Below are 14,755 nucleotides of genomic sequence, written 5' to 3' on the forward strand. Positions count from 1 at the left end.
TTTGTGTTTTTAGTGGAGATTTAAAAGGTAAGATAGTGTTATAGCTTAATTATGCCTATTCCTCATAACAAAAGAACAAAGGAGGCATCAGGTAAAAAAATAAAAATAGAAATTATGTAGAATTGTTAACACGGCCAAGCTGAGAGAAAAGGCTCTGAAAGCAGACTCAATTTGAAAGGAATCCCCCTGGGGCATAAATATACACCAGAAAAGGGATAATGAATCTCAAAATGCTGGAACTGTTAAGAGTGCTGCCAAAGTTGCCCTTCATCTCAGTGCAGTAGTCCAGTAGCAAATTTGCATCATATTTAGTTAACTGAAGCTGCTTAGTCAGCAAAGAGGCTCTGTGGGTGGGCTTATCACATGTGCTAATGAGCTATGACCTGTATCATCCCTGAACAGGGAAAGAGGTTTGGCTCTTTCCCAAGGATGCGACAACTTGAAGAAGTCTCTCCTTTATTCTTTGGTGAGTGAGGAAGCACTACAGCACGTTGCATGATTTACAGGTGGGCCCAGCACTAAGTTATGGGGAAGAAGTCTGCACTGAGTGGGCCACCACTGAGTGCCCCAGGAGCTGGAGGTTGGCTACTGCAAAGTTTATCAGCCTCTCCTGTCCAGGCACTGCACACAACCGGACAGATGACCTGAAGACCACTGGATTTACTGGTCCTTTGAATAGGCCATGTATTGTGAAGGAGAAAACAGGTTGAGACTTTCCTGTGTATAAATAGGTAAGATGTATCTTTAGCTTCATACCTCTGATTGCTGCTCTTAAGCTCAAAAGTTCAACCAATCTATTAAGTGACCAAGTCCAGCTGACTTAGGCACTTAAAATGAAGCACAATTTCTCTAGACACTTGTAGAAATAGCAAAGAGAAAAACGTAATTCAAGAGGAAAATTCATCCTTCCTAAAATCTAAAAAGCCATCCCCTATTTTCTGCTCTTTTATGGGCTATGTCTAGAATGAGGACAAGTAGGCTTATAAGCAGGGATCTCCTGCTAAGTGCCTGAAATCAAGGAGATGTCACATTGCAAGTGCCTGTGCAATGGCTGTCTGCTGTAATTTGTCAGGTCTGCTCAGCAAAATGATTTTTCTTGTTTATATTGTGCAGTCTGCTTTTTCTAATACGAATTTCATATTATTTTCTCTGTAACTTTCCCAAGGTAAGTAAACCTCAAGTCCTTTTACATTGGATCACTGTTAAGAGCTTTCCAGTACATGTGATTAAAATACTATTCCATCTTTCTTCCAGCTCATAATGAAGAGCTGGCACAACCACTTCAAAAGGCCTAACTTTTTCAATAACCAGGTTCTGCATTTAGTCACTTCTGCCAAATTTTAACTGATGTGACTGAAATCTTCTATGGTAACTGTCTGGCCAGGCTAAATTTTTTTTTCAAATTCATAGGGAAAAAAATTTCTATTTCTCAGAATATACTTCTATACCCTTGTTTTGTCCATATACCTTGTTTTGTTCCTACTGAGGGGAACAAAAAGTCCAAATAATTCAGTGAATAACTCTAATTGTCCGTGAATTGGAGCAAGAAATGACATTTCATGGGATGTTGCTCTGAGTTTAAGAGATGCATTCTGCTGTCCTCATGAAAACAAATGTAGATTTGGCAGAGCTATAAGCCTCTGACAGACTGTCACTTGGGCATGCTCAGTGGATGTGGGTTAGTGTTTGGCTGCCAGCCACTGTACTTTGTATAAGAACTGGGAGAGCCTTTCTTGCCACCAGCCCCATTCAGGGCTGCTGGGCCTGGAGCAGAAGGCTGCTTGCTGGAAGAGACTGCCTGTCCTGTTCTGCCAGTGCTCAGGAGAGCTATTTGAGGACCAGCTACTTCAAATGCTGGGGACTAAGAAACACAGAAGTAATAAGAAAGCCTGAACAGGAGTTGCAGGGACGGAGAAAGAAAGAGGGTCAGCACAGTACAGCAGACGAGGAGGAGGATGGGAAGAGGAAGGTGTTGAAAAGCAATTTAGGAAGACCCTTTTCCTTTAAGCTTATGGGTCAACAAAAAATTTTAAGTAAAAAAATCCTTTGTACTGCAGGATCCACCTCACAAATTTTAGTTTAATATTTTTCTTATTTATGTATATTATTAATACACTTAATTGCCACATTTCTTTCCTTGCCTTCCTGGAAATGTCAATACATTTGCATGCATGTAACCTTTTAATCGTGTCATCATGATGACACATCATTGTCAGTTATATTTACTGTTAAATGCAGTGAGTTTGGTTAGTTCTTCTATACTCTTAATAACATACGATGTTCTCCTGCTGAATTGCAATGTACGGCCTCTAGGAAAAAGTAAGAGGTGGAAAACAGCAAAATAAATCAATAGCAGGGAGGGGACAGGCAGATTAAAACCAAACCAACACCCTAAACCTACCGGAGAAAAAGTGAAATAATGAGAACTAAGAAGGAATTGTTTGACACAAATGTGGCACTCTGTCAACTTACTGCACAGAGATGCAGTTAGAAAAGCAAAAGCTCAGCTCAAATTGAAAATGGCCAGAGATTTAAAAAACTACAAGAAATGGTTCTTCAGGCACATAGAAACCAAGTGGAAACAGAAGGAAAATGCTGGCCCATTGTTCAATGGGAGAGGTAAATTAGTCACCAACAATTCAGAAAAGGCAGAGGTTCTCAATGCTTTCTTCACCTCTGTCTTTATCAGCACTGTTGGGCCCAAGCGTTGAGAAAAAAATTCCATGTTGATGCAAACACACACTGACTGTCAGTGATGGAAGAGTTAGCATGTGAAGTGTTACAGGAGCTTGACCTTGCAAATCGATGAGCCCTGACACTGTCCACCCAAGGGTGTTAGGAACGTTGGCTGATGTTGTTGCGAGGCTCTCTATAATCTTTGAGAAGTTTTGGAGATCAGGGGATATCCCATTAGACTGGAAGAAAGATAATGACAACCCCATCTACAAGAAGGGCTTGAAGGACGATCTAGGAAATACAGGCCCATCAGCCTTATTTCAGTCCCTGAGAAAGTTACAGAATGATCTCCTGGGGAGCTATCACCAGTCAGATGCCGCATGTGATTGGGAAAAACCAGCACAGATCCACCAAGGGACAACCATACTGGAGAAAACTGATTGCTTTTTGAGACAAAGTAACCTGCTTAGTTGATGGGGGGCAAGCAGTGACATTGTCTACCTGGATTTCTCCAAGGCTTTTGATATGGTTTCCCATGTCTCCTTCTAGAGAAACAGATGTGTTATGGCCTGGACAAGTGGTCTGCGTAGTGGGTGGGGAACTGGTTGAGAGGCTGCACACAGAGGGTGGTGGTAAACAGCTCCTTTTCACACTGGCAACATGCCACAAGTGGGGTCTCCCAGGGATCAGTACTGGGCTCAGTGCTGTTTAATATCTTCATAAGTGATCTGGACGATGGGACCAAGTATACCCTGATGAAGTTCGCCAATAATACCAACCTGAGTGGGGAAATGAACACTTTGGAAGGGAAAGCCACCCTGCAGGAAGACTTGGATAGGCTAGAAGAGTGGTCTGAAAAGAATCTTATGAAATTCAACAAAGACAAGTGTAATGTCTTGCACCTTGGAAAACATAATCCAGGAATGCAGCACAGGCTAGGATCTACCTGGCTGTGGAGCAGCTCTGTGGAAAGTGACCTGGGGGTCTTAGTGGACAACAAGCTCAATATGAGTGAGCGGTGTGCTGCTGCTGTGGCAAGGAACACCAACAGGATGCTGGGTTGCAACAACAAGGGCATCACCAGCAGAGACACGGAAGTCATTGTCCCACTCTTCTCAGTGCTTGTCAGGCCACATCTGGAACACTGTGTTCAGTTTAGGTTCGTGCTATGAAAAGATATGTGAACAATACAGTGATGGAGAGCCATGACTGACCTAATGCTAAGTATTTTTGTTTTTAAATGTTGAAGCTGAGAAATGCTGCCATAAAGACAGGATGTGACTTCAGGCAAATACTGAAAGCTCTACAACAATTTAGGAGCAAATTTACAGCCAATAGCCTGTGTTTGCAAAGGCAAAGCATCTGGATTATACAGCTACTGCCCCTTTGGCACTATGTGCGCGTACTGGGTTTGGCTGAGATGGAGTTCATTTCCCCATAACAGCCCTCACAGTGCTGTGCTTTGCATTGGTAGCTAGAAAGGTGTTGATAACACTCCAGTGTTTTGGCTACTGCTGAGCAGTGCTGGCACAGCATCAGCACTGTCTCTCAATATTTCCCACCCCATCAAGGGTGGGCAAGATCCTGGGAGGGGACACAAGTAGGCCAGGTGACCCAAACTAACCAAAGGGATATTCCACATCATATGATGTCAGCTCAGATATAAAAGCTAAGAAAAGGAGGAGCAAAGGGGGGCATTTTTATTTACAATGTTTACCTTCTGAGCAATCACTACGTGTGCTGAAGCCCTGCTTCCTGGGAAGGGGCCAGACACCAGTTACTTATGGGAAGTAGAGAATAAAACTTGTTATATTCCTCTTCGCTTGTGCGCACGCAAATTTTCATTTTTGCTTTAGTAAAATGCCTTATTTCACAGCATGAGTAATTTTACATCTTATTCCCTCTCCCCTGTCCAGCTGGGAAGGGGAGTGATAGACCAGTTTGGCGGCCAGCCAAGGTCAACCCATCACATTGGTCCTGGAGCAGATCCAGAGGAGAGCAGCTAGGCTGGTGAAGGGACTGGAGCACAAGTCCTATGAGGAGAGGCTGAGGGAGCTGGGGCTGTTCAGCCTGGAGAAGAGGAGGCTCAGGGGAGACCTCATCACTCTCTACAACTCCCTGAAAGGAGGTTGTAGCCAGGTGAGTGTTGGTCTCTTTTCCCAGGCAACTATCAGCAAGACAAGAGGGCATAGTCTCAAGTTGTGCCAGGGGAGGTTTAGGTTAGATATTAGAAAGAATTTCTTTACAGAGAGGGTAATCAGACACTGGAATGGGCTGCCCAGGGAAGTGGTGGATTCTCCGTCCCTGGAGATTTTTAAAAAGAGACGGGATGTGGCACTTAGTGCCATGGCCTAGTAACCGTAGAGGTAGTGGATCAAGGGTTGAACTTGATGATCTTGGAGGTCCCTTCCAACCCAGCTGATTCTATGATTCTATGATTCTCCAGATAAACCCAGGGATCAGATGCTGTTCTATGGACAGGCTGCAGCCCTGAGCACCAGGAGGTTTGACTGTGGGTGGTACTCGCAAACCTTCCCTTTAGGAGCTGAGATTTATAACAGAGGTTTTTGATACAGTACCTATTTCTAGTGAAGCATATTTCATGAGAAAAAGGATTTGCATATGAAAATCTATATCTCCACTCTTCTTCCCTAACATTTGTCATCTCCTGAATGCTTAGAGTGTTTGGGAACTTAGAGGCCCTCTGAGGATTTGTGTGAGTGTTGGTATCGGCCAGCTTCCAGCAAGCAGCTGCAGAGGGCAGCTTCTGTCTTGAGTTTTTTGGATTTTGTTTGGTTTTGTTTGGGTTTTTTTGTTTGTTTTGTTTGGTTGGTTTTTTGGGTTTTTTTTTTTAGTTTTTTTTTTTTAATCTTTTCCTCTTTTCCTAATCTGTCTGTTTGCAGGCTTAGCAATGCAGCTGTGCAACTCAGAGCTGTGGCCAACCTTTTCGATTGGATTTTTGGAGGAAACAACACTGGCAGTGCTCCTTCACCTCAGGACATGCATGTGTGGCAATGACTGAACTGAATGAACTGCTTCCTGTGGGCTTTCTGACAGCCTTACCATTAACTAAACCTTCCCAGGCTTAAAGTGTATAGCCTGTAACAAGGGTAAACATTTCCCATAACCACCTCACAATTTCTACATACATTCTTTCAGGAGGGAAAAGGCACTGGATGATGTCCATTGCTTCCTCCCAGCGCATCCAGACATTTTGCAAACACAGTGGCATACGTTTGTTGCTGAAATACAAATCCATTTCTATAAACTTGTTTACGGATCTTGGAGTCCTACTGTCCTCAGCAAGGATACAGGTCCACTACAGAAAATTACTCTTCTCCACACTTTCATCTCTATTTAGCATTAGCTTGTAAATGGGGAATATACTTATAATTTGATTACCTCTTGTATATTACACTTCTACTATCATATGTTTTTGTACTGGCTTTGGCTGGGACAGAGTTCATTTTCTTCAGAGTAGCTGGTATGAGGCTGCGTTTTGGATTTGTGCTGGAAACAATGTGGATAATTCAGGGATGTTTTCCTCACTGATGAGGAGCGTTCACACAGTCAAGGCCTTTTCTGCTTCTCACCCCCCTCCACCAGTGAGTGGGCTGGGGGTGCACAAACTGGGAGCTGGGAAGGGACACAGACGGGACAGTTGATCCCAACTGACTCATGGGATATCCCAGACTATACAGTGTCATGCTCAGCATATAAAGCTGGGGGAAGAAGAAGGAATGGGGTGACTTTAGGAGTGATGGCATTTGTCTTCCCAAATCACTGTTGTACATAATGGAGTCCTGCTTTCCTAGGGATGGCTGAACATGCTTAGCTCTGCTTTTGAGTGTGGCTTTTGCTTTACCTACTAATCCAACCCATGAGTTTTCTCACTTTCACCCTTCAGATTCTCTCCCCATCCTGCTGGAAGTGAGCAAGAAACTGTGTGGGGCCGAGGCCCCTACTGGTGTTAAACACAACAGTTTTCCATAGTAAAGGGAATTTAAAAGCTACATTACTGTGTTCGAAATGGGTGAACACTGATGTAAATAGAAGTGGGCAGGAGATAGGAGTAAGAACATTGTTTTAGATCTGAAAAGGCTTTTCTGCATGTAATTTCCAGTGAAGTCAGCACAAGCACATTTCCTCTTCTGGAAAGGAGCAGGGTTGTTAAATCCAAGTATTCTGACAAAGTCCCCACTGATCACAGCACTAGAAATTATATCATCCAGAAAAATCTTCTTAAATCAAATATGAGGATGTAAGGGCCTGTTCAAGAACCAAGCTACAGTATGATAAGCAATTTACATTTCATTATAACCTATTTAATTTACCTATCTACTGACTCCATGCTTACATGCCTTCCAATTCATTTTCATATTGCTGATAGATCACCTAATTTCACACTGGCCTCTCTTGCTAGCAGAGGCTCCTTTTTGAAGCATAGCATTCTTAATCCTCCTGATAACCCTCTGTTGCCATTCCTTCCTAATGCAAACTGCTTGACGAAATAAAACTATTCATAGGAATTTCCACAAACAGGCAAGCAAACGTTAAAAAACAGAAACCTTTGTTGGTGCCTTTGTTCATATGGTAGGATTCAAAATTTACTGAAATTTATGACTTCTTCCATTGGCTACTTATTTCTGTTTCAGAAGCATGAATGTAAGAATATACACATATTTAAATTCCAGACTCCATGATACCAGTTGGAGCAGCTTTTTACTGATTTACCAGCCCTTGTGGATCATCTCCAGGGTCCATTGATATCAGTGGAATGACACCATGTGTACAGTGTCAACAGCAGCTCTAAGAAATCTTTACCTCAAAAACATCCTCATATATATTCAATTAATTCAACAATTGGCATAATTTTCACAAGCCAGTCAGCTATTCATTTCCAGAGTATTACAGCTGCTTGGGTAATAGCATACTAACAGCTGTCTACAAATCGCAGAATATAAAAATCTCAAAGAACGCATAAAGGACAACTACACATGCAATTAATATATATATATGCTTAGATAAGTCTGCTGATAGAAAAATATTTGCACTGGGAAAGAAAAATCACCTATTAGGAGAGCAGCAAGCTGTACTGGCAAAAATGAAGACATTAACTACCTGCAAAAGACTGTCCATAAGCCTGGCCTCACTGTGTAACTGGCATAGCATTGCTTCCATTCAGAAGGTGAGAATTTGAGATTTACAGCCATAGCTGTAGAGCAAAATGTTGTTAGAGGTAGAAGATGAGATCACAGCCTGTTAAAATGGATACACTAAAAGTGAGAGGATATTTCATCCTTACACAAGAAAATGTATAGTCTGTAATTTAGGTGGGAGCTCCAGATTACAACACCTAGACTTAAATGTGTGCATGGGAACTATGTGTCCAAGCTGTCATGGAGCTCTGGGGCCCATTCATTTAACAAGACTAACATCCTTTCAGATCCTCCGTGAGGCACATTCAGCTCTCAGCTGTCAGGATCAAAGAACAGTGTCTCACAAATCTTCACTCCTTTTGGCCAACCCAGTATTGCCATATTGCATGCCCTAAGTATACCTGAAATGGCATAAAGTACCTAATTGTAGGCAGGGGAAACCCACTCCCTGTTGACACACTCAATGACATTTAGGGTACAACTCTGATTAAAGGCAGGTGTCTACTTCACTGAGTGAAGTGAACAGCTCTCCAGGATCCATTGATTCCACTAACTGGAAGAGTAATAAATGCATCCTACATCACCTACAGGCAGATTCTTAAAGTAGGTGAATTGTTCTGAAGTTCAATCCTACATGCAGAGTTTGATTCAGCTGTCTATATCTAGAGGCATGAAATGCCATTTGAGAAGATATATCACTAAGGCTGACAAATATTACACTGGATCCACCTTTCTGAGCAGCAATTGGAGGCCATGTAAATTACCCTAAGGCATCTAAAATGGCTCCATGCGCTTTTCTTTGTGTGATAAAATGGACCAAGTATTTTTAACAGCATCTCAAGAATTCTACAAGAATTATTAATACTTTTAAGATAATATGCCTTGTTATTAATATTACCATTGCTTATGGAAGATTCAAGAAGTTGTTAAATTCACCTGCAACTTAGAATATTGGCCCTTTGTTACATCAAGACAATTAAGTAGGATCAGTTTACTTCCATCAGTCTTCTTAAACAACCTTTCATCTTGTGGTGCCCCCCTCTAACAATGGAACTTTTTGGCCAAAACCTGGTCTTACACAGTAAGCCTTTTACATGTCTCAGTTTCTATTTAAGATACATGTGGCTGCTGTGTAGCTAAATGTCAGATTTAGGTTTCTTCATTGCAAGCAAACAAACAAACAAACAAACAAAATTAAATGTCATTCTCGGTTTTTTTTCATGAAAACACTTCTTTAAAAAATCTCTGGCACAATTTGCCCTTTAAACTGTTATATTTAGTATCAGTATGTTTCTTTTAGAAGTTAGTATTATTGTTGTTGCAAGACTTTTATGTGTATACGCCTTGCAAGCAGTCTCGCAGTAATTATATTGTACCTTTCAACTAAAGGTAAAATAATTTCAAAATTTTAATGACTGATCTCTATGAGTCAAATAAATGTTACATCATTATGAAGAAAGCTAAACTGAAATATGAACACTGATACTGATATTTTACTGAAAATTGGAAACTTAAATCCCCATCTGGTACCTGCACAAATAGTTGGGGGTTTTGTATCTGCTACTTCCTAAAGCCTATGGGAGCCACAGGCTGTGTAATACATTTGATCACTCAGGTAGCACCTCAGGTCATGGACCAGAATCCCTTCATTGTAGATACATACAAATACTGAGTAGAAAAACAACTCTGAGCCTAAACAATAAATAGAAACTATGTGCACAAAGTCTGGAGGGTTGAAATTAAGGGTATGGCTTCTGAGTGAAGCTCTAAAGAATTGTCAAGGAAAGAATCAAAGGAAATAGGCAAGAGAATGAAGAAGTACACTTTTCACCTCCCTGTCTAGAACTATCTACAAAACAAGATCAAGTTGGCTTAGCTAACTAAAAGGTACAGAAGTTCGACCAAGGTCTGCCTGCAGAGAGTGACAAATTAGGGACATTGGCTTGACATATTTGAAGTAATAGAGTTTTATATTAGCGATTATATAATAAGAAATTTGCTCTGACATTATAGTCATGTTCAGGCTGAGCTTCCCACCCAGAGCTCCAACAACACCCTTGCTTCTTCATAATCTCATATCTAAAATGGCAGCAAGTCTGATCCCTAGTAGACTGGCTGCTTTCCCTTCCTTTTCAAAGCTATGAAAAATGTCATCACTGAATTTCTCTTATTTTTGTTAAGTTTATGAAAAATTGGGCTTTGTATTTACTTGTCAAATATTTGTATTCCATTAGTTTTAAATAATATTATGTATTCTTTGTTTATTCTTTTAAACAAACATTTTCATTACCAAATGAATAAAAGTACTTTGTTTTTATGGAACTTGTTCCTTAAATTCTTCAGTTCCATGCTCTGATGTTTGAGAACCAAGAATGTGTTTGACATCTCTGAAAATCAGGGGGACTCAGATATGTATTACAAAGTCTGTCTCAAAGTAATTTGTCCAGAATTATTCAAGAAAGCAATAGGAGATTTACAGTACTGTCATGCATGTTTTTTCCCGTAAAATTTTCTGTGTATTTTAAATTCAAATTCTGGTCTCTATCTGCAAGGGCTTGCATAAAAAAATTGGTGTGTCTGCATTTCCAGTTACCTACGAATACATGTAAGCAAATTATTTTTCAAAGTAATAATGAAATTTAAAAGGAACAGAGAAATGCCACAACAAAAAGCTGTGTTTCAAATCTTGCTAATCTGATTTACATAATAAGCATAAGTGAAAAATGTAAGTCACAGTTACTCACCTACGATGAGTAAGAAAACTACCACTGACATGTCCTGAGCCATCACATCCTGGCGTTGGACATGACATTCCTTCCGTCTTCACTGACTTCCAAGAGAACTGTGAGCCATTTAGGTACCCATCCTTTTGCCTTTTGGCAGCTAGAGGACACCCTGATGCACTGCGATGAGATGCGTATTTTCCGGTTATATGACCCTGACCATCACAACCAGGAACTGGACATCTGATAGCAAAGAGATGAGATAAACTTTATTGTCTTGCCATCATATACCTGGTAGCGTCTACAACAAAGTCCAAATAAACCCGACATGAAAAGAATAATCCTGCGCTGTAATCTCAAAATTAGTCAAGATACCCTGTAATAGTTAAAATTATAGGCAGAACTTCACTAATTTGAAAAAGAGAATGTTCTTTGATAAATTCTAAGAAGGTTAGCCAGTAGGTGCAGTCACAGCTGTTGGTATTATGCAATTGTAAAAAAAGGACTGAGATATATATTTGAATTGCAGGTGTTCATTACCGTAAATATCACCGTGGAATTGAAATGTCGGCTACTGAACTCTGCTCAGCAGAGAAATTGCCCAAAAAAACCCTATAAGCATAAAATCCTACTTAGTATAATCCTTGGTACATTTTATTTATGTGTATGGAACCCAAAGAAGACTTGTCTGAAGTCATGAAAATGTCAGGTGTATAGAGTTAGTTATGAAGTGATCAGAGCACCTCATCAGAAATGTTGAGCACCTTTAACCACTCTCTGAATAGGAGTGATTATATCAAACTATGTGCTACAGCCTAGAGAGATCAGTGAAGGCAGTTCTGTGTTCATTTGATGGTTTTCCTTACTTGGGAATCCCCCATATGTTTTCTCTGTATACTGCTAAAAAACAAATAACTAGGGTTAGAAGGAACAGGTTAGAATCTTCAAGTGAAACGTTAAAAGAAAATTATGGGGTGTTTTTTCAGTATGTTGCGACATAACACATGTCTAAACAAGGCCAGTTACTTCACTCCTTGTCCTACACTAAAATATTGCTGCAACTCTCCACTGAGGGTCCAGTCCTGCATGGTCTAAGCAGTCACTAAGTCCACCAAGTTCAATGGCCACTGATATCAGAGCACCTTGCAAGAAGAAACCAAGACCTAGGCAGGCATTTGTTTCTCTTGCAAACTGAATGAACAGTGAGATTCATTGCAGCAGTCTCATTAAACACTCAATTCTCTATTCCCAGAACTATTTTATTTAGCACGTAGGGTTTGTCTCTAGTATGCAAACACGTTTAAGGGGCTTTTAGGAGATAAAGATCTAAGTAATTTTTTAATTTCATGTGAAAATGAAGAATTTTAAACTAAGTTATAGAAGATTGTATCCTTGGCTAATACTGTATCCTTTGCTGAATAAATCAGCACAGATCCCAGATTTGCTCATAGAAATCTATGTGGTCATCTGCTCTTGGATGACTACCACATAATCACATTTTTGCCTTAATAAAAACCTGAAGATATACATGACCTTAGGAAACATAAACACACCCTTTGACAGTATTTGTTCTCACCTAATTGGCTCTTGGTCTTCTTTATCTTCCTTGCTTTGTGCTATCCTGATTCCACTTTTCTTTGCTCGTGGACAGCCTGAAAGACTGTGTGAAAGAAAACATTTTAAAATGCAATTTCTGATTCGTGGGTACACTTTACCAGGAATATACTTTCTGTCTGAGAAACTGGCAGAATAGGCAATCCTGTCCAGTTTTCCAAAAATCAAAGCTCAAGCGAGTTATACGCAGGCTGCTGCAGCAGCCACCACGAGGGGGAATCTGTGCATCTGGGTTTGTGACTCCGGACAGGACTGCTGGCACTGTGCAGACCACACGCACAGGCAGTCCCCGAGGAGCCAGAGAAAGCAGCTGTTAAACTCTCTGCCTAGCAATCCCTCCAGCTAACTCAGCAGTGACAGTGGCATCTTTAAAAGAAATAGAAGCCAGTGTTTCAGGGCTGAGAGACATGATGTCCTCTACGGCTGAGAGGGATGGAAGAATAGAAAAAAAGCAGGAGTATCTCTTTGTAGAACTAAAGATTTCTCCTGAAAACACATTAGAAACACTATCAAAGTTCTCAAACATCACATAACAATCTTATAGAATGGTTGAATAAAAACATAGCAGAGCTCAGATCTTTCAGTGTTTTCTAGAAAAGGTGTTTGAGTGCTCAGAACTCACACAGACAAAAATATTTGGTAGAGACAAAGTTATATGTTAGGCTAACCAATCTTACATTTAACTAGACACTGAGAATGTAGTTTGTAACTTCACAAGCTCAGCTTTCCTTTGCATACGAAGAATTCCTTATAGAAACCATTCAGTAGATTTGACAATGACTTTAACAGATATTTTAAGATTTTTTAAGTAACTGATATCTGAGGATACGAATATGTCTATCAATAAAGTCATGCTTTGTCCACTACTTAAATGTTATTTTCATCTTAACTATCAACATTAAAAAAAGAAATCCATCAGTAGAACACTTTCAAATGTGTTGACATGAGAGACAAAGAAGTGTCACCAAAGAAAAATTTCCATGGAGAAACAAAATAGAAGATTAAATATTTTGTTTCAGCATGAGAAAAGGTACTTCAGTGTTATGTAGTAGGTCCTGTTTTCAGGAACAAGAGATAGAAACAATGGTAACAAAATTTTCAGTTATTTTGTCTTGTCAAAACCAGTGAGGACTGAGAAGAAGAAGCAGAAAAAAAGGTGATGCAATCACAAACAGAATTCTGTGTTAGTAAGTGGAAAATAGAGAAAAACAGAGTTTACATGCTGCAAAGTCATAAATAAGTCAATTAAAGAAAGGGAGGAATGCTGGCAGAAGATATTGAACATAGTGTATTACCTAGAAACTTTTAGTGAGATGGCATGGCTACATCTATAGTGGTAAACAGAAGGGACCTAGAACTGTTGCTTTGACAGAAGACCAGCAAGCTCACTTTTGTACAGCTAAGCTCTCTATCTCTGTAAAGCAGGACAGCTACACCCATATTGCTTGTAGAGAATGATCTGGACCCACGCTTAGAATTGCCTGGGAGAGTTTCAGTGGCACAGGGTCAATACTGTACCAGGGGTCATGTTAGCAATTTAATAGTGTAGGCATTTGTGCTCTGATGCGTGGACCTGTGCTCTCATCCCATTTCACTTCTAGTTTAGATGTAGCCGACCATTTTGCTGTTTAAAGCAAACTTCTCTTTATTCTAGCTTGCATAATGGACACCAAAGCACCATAGTTCCCTCTGTACAAATTAAACCTCAGAAAGTCTGTGCCAATTAAGAATAGTTTTCTTCAAAAACAATAGTATTATCTGTAAGAAGACAGAGGCAGGAGGAAGAGAGTCTGAGAGATTTAGAATAAGAGAAAGCTGACTCTGGGGCAAGGGAACAGTTCAGGAACAGGTTCATTCACTGCCCCTCATACAACCTGGACTGCAGAGAGTGAAGGGACAGCAGTTAAAGATACCCCTAGTTTATCTCTGAGTCTAGTTGTACCCACTGCGTGAGAACAACCAGGATTTGCATCTGAATACTAAACAGTTAACAGAAATTCCTCAGAAAGAGGAATACTTTTTTTAGTAGATGTACAGATGGGTATGATGACATTTTCATAACAAAATCTGAACAAAGAATTTCTGCCTTGACTAATGATTTAAAGCTTTCTACGTGTTACATCAATTTAATTATCACCTACTTATTGGTATTTTGGTGCATCATCTCTCTGTAATAGATCTTTCTATTCTGGCACTGTGATTTATTAGAAAATTTTAAGACCTTTCAAGTCCTCTAAACAGACATTTCCAATAGACAGCTTCTGAGGTTATGATTAATTAATTTTTCCTCTGATAGTGAATTCATTGAGAAAAGATATCTCTAGGATCAGCCTTTGCTTTAATTTTTTTTATCCTATAATAACCAAAAGTTATTACAAGGTAAGCATATTACTTCATTTTTATATCAGTTTAATTTCTCATATATGAAGATAAAAGACAACACGGGAAATTCAACACCAGCACATGCTGATACAACTTCTGGCATAGATTGAATGGATGCAGAGTTATGGCAGAGTTAAATCTGTCTTCATGTGTGCTTGCTGTTGAGCAGCCATTTTAAAAACAGATGATACCCAGGCATAT

The 14,755-nt window shown here is 40.0% G+C and overlaps 1 protein-coding gene across 21 annotated transcripts in view; it reads right to left on the bottom strand.

The window, feature by feature from the left end:
* MYT1L (myelin transcription factor 1 like) overlaps nt 1-14,755 on the bottom strand; it is a 305,799-nt gene that overhangs the window by 13,890 nt on the left and 277,154 nt on the right. For 20 of the 21 annotated variants that reach the window (XM_064650442.1, XM_064650448.1, XM_064650457.1 and 17 more), the window contains 2 exons: nt 12,135-12,218; nt 10,580-10,801 (listed from right to left, as the gene is read on the bottom strand). In XM_064650442.1, coding sequence (XP_064506512.1) covers nt 10,580-10,801; nt 12,135-12,218 — 306 coding nt within the window. Of the gene's footprint in view, nt 1-10,579; nt 10,802-12,134; nt 12,219-14,755 lie in introns of those variants that run through there. The other variant, XM_064650458.1, reaches the window with a different exon arrangement.

This window comes from Pseudopipra pipra, chromosome 3 (genome assembly GCF_036250125.1).
Source record: "Pseudopipra pipra isolate bDixPip1 chromosome 3, bDixPip1.hap1, whole genome shotgun sequence".
Classification (NCBI taxonomy): domain Eukaryota; kingdom Metazoa; phylum Chordata; class Aves; order Passeriformes; family Pipridae; genus Pseudopipra; species Pseudopipra pipra.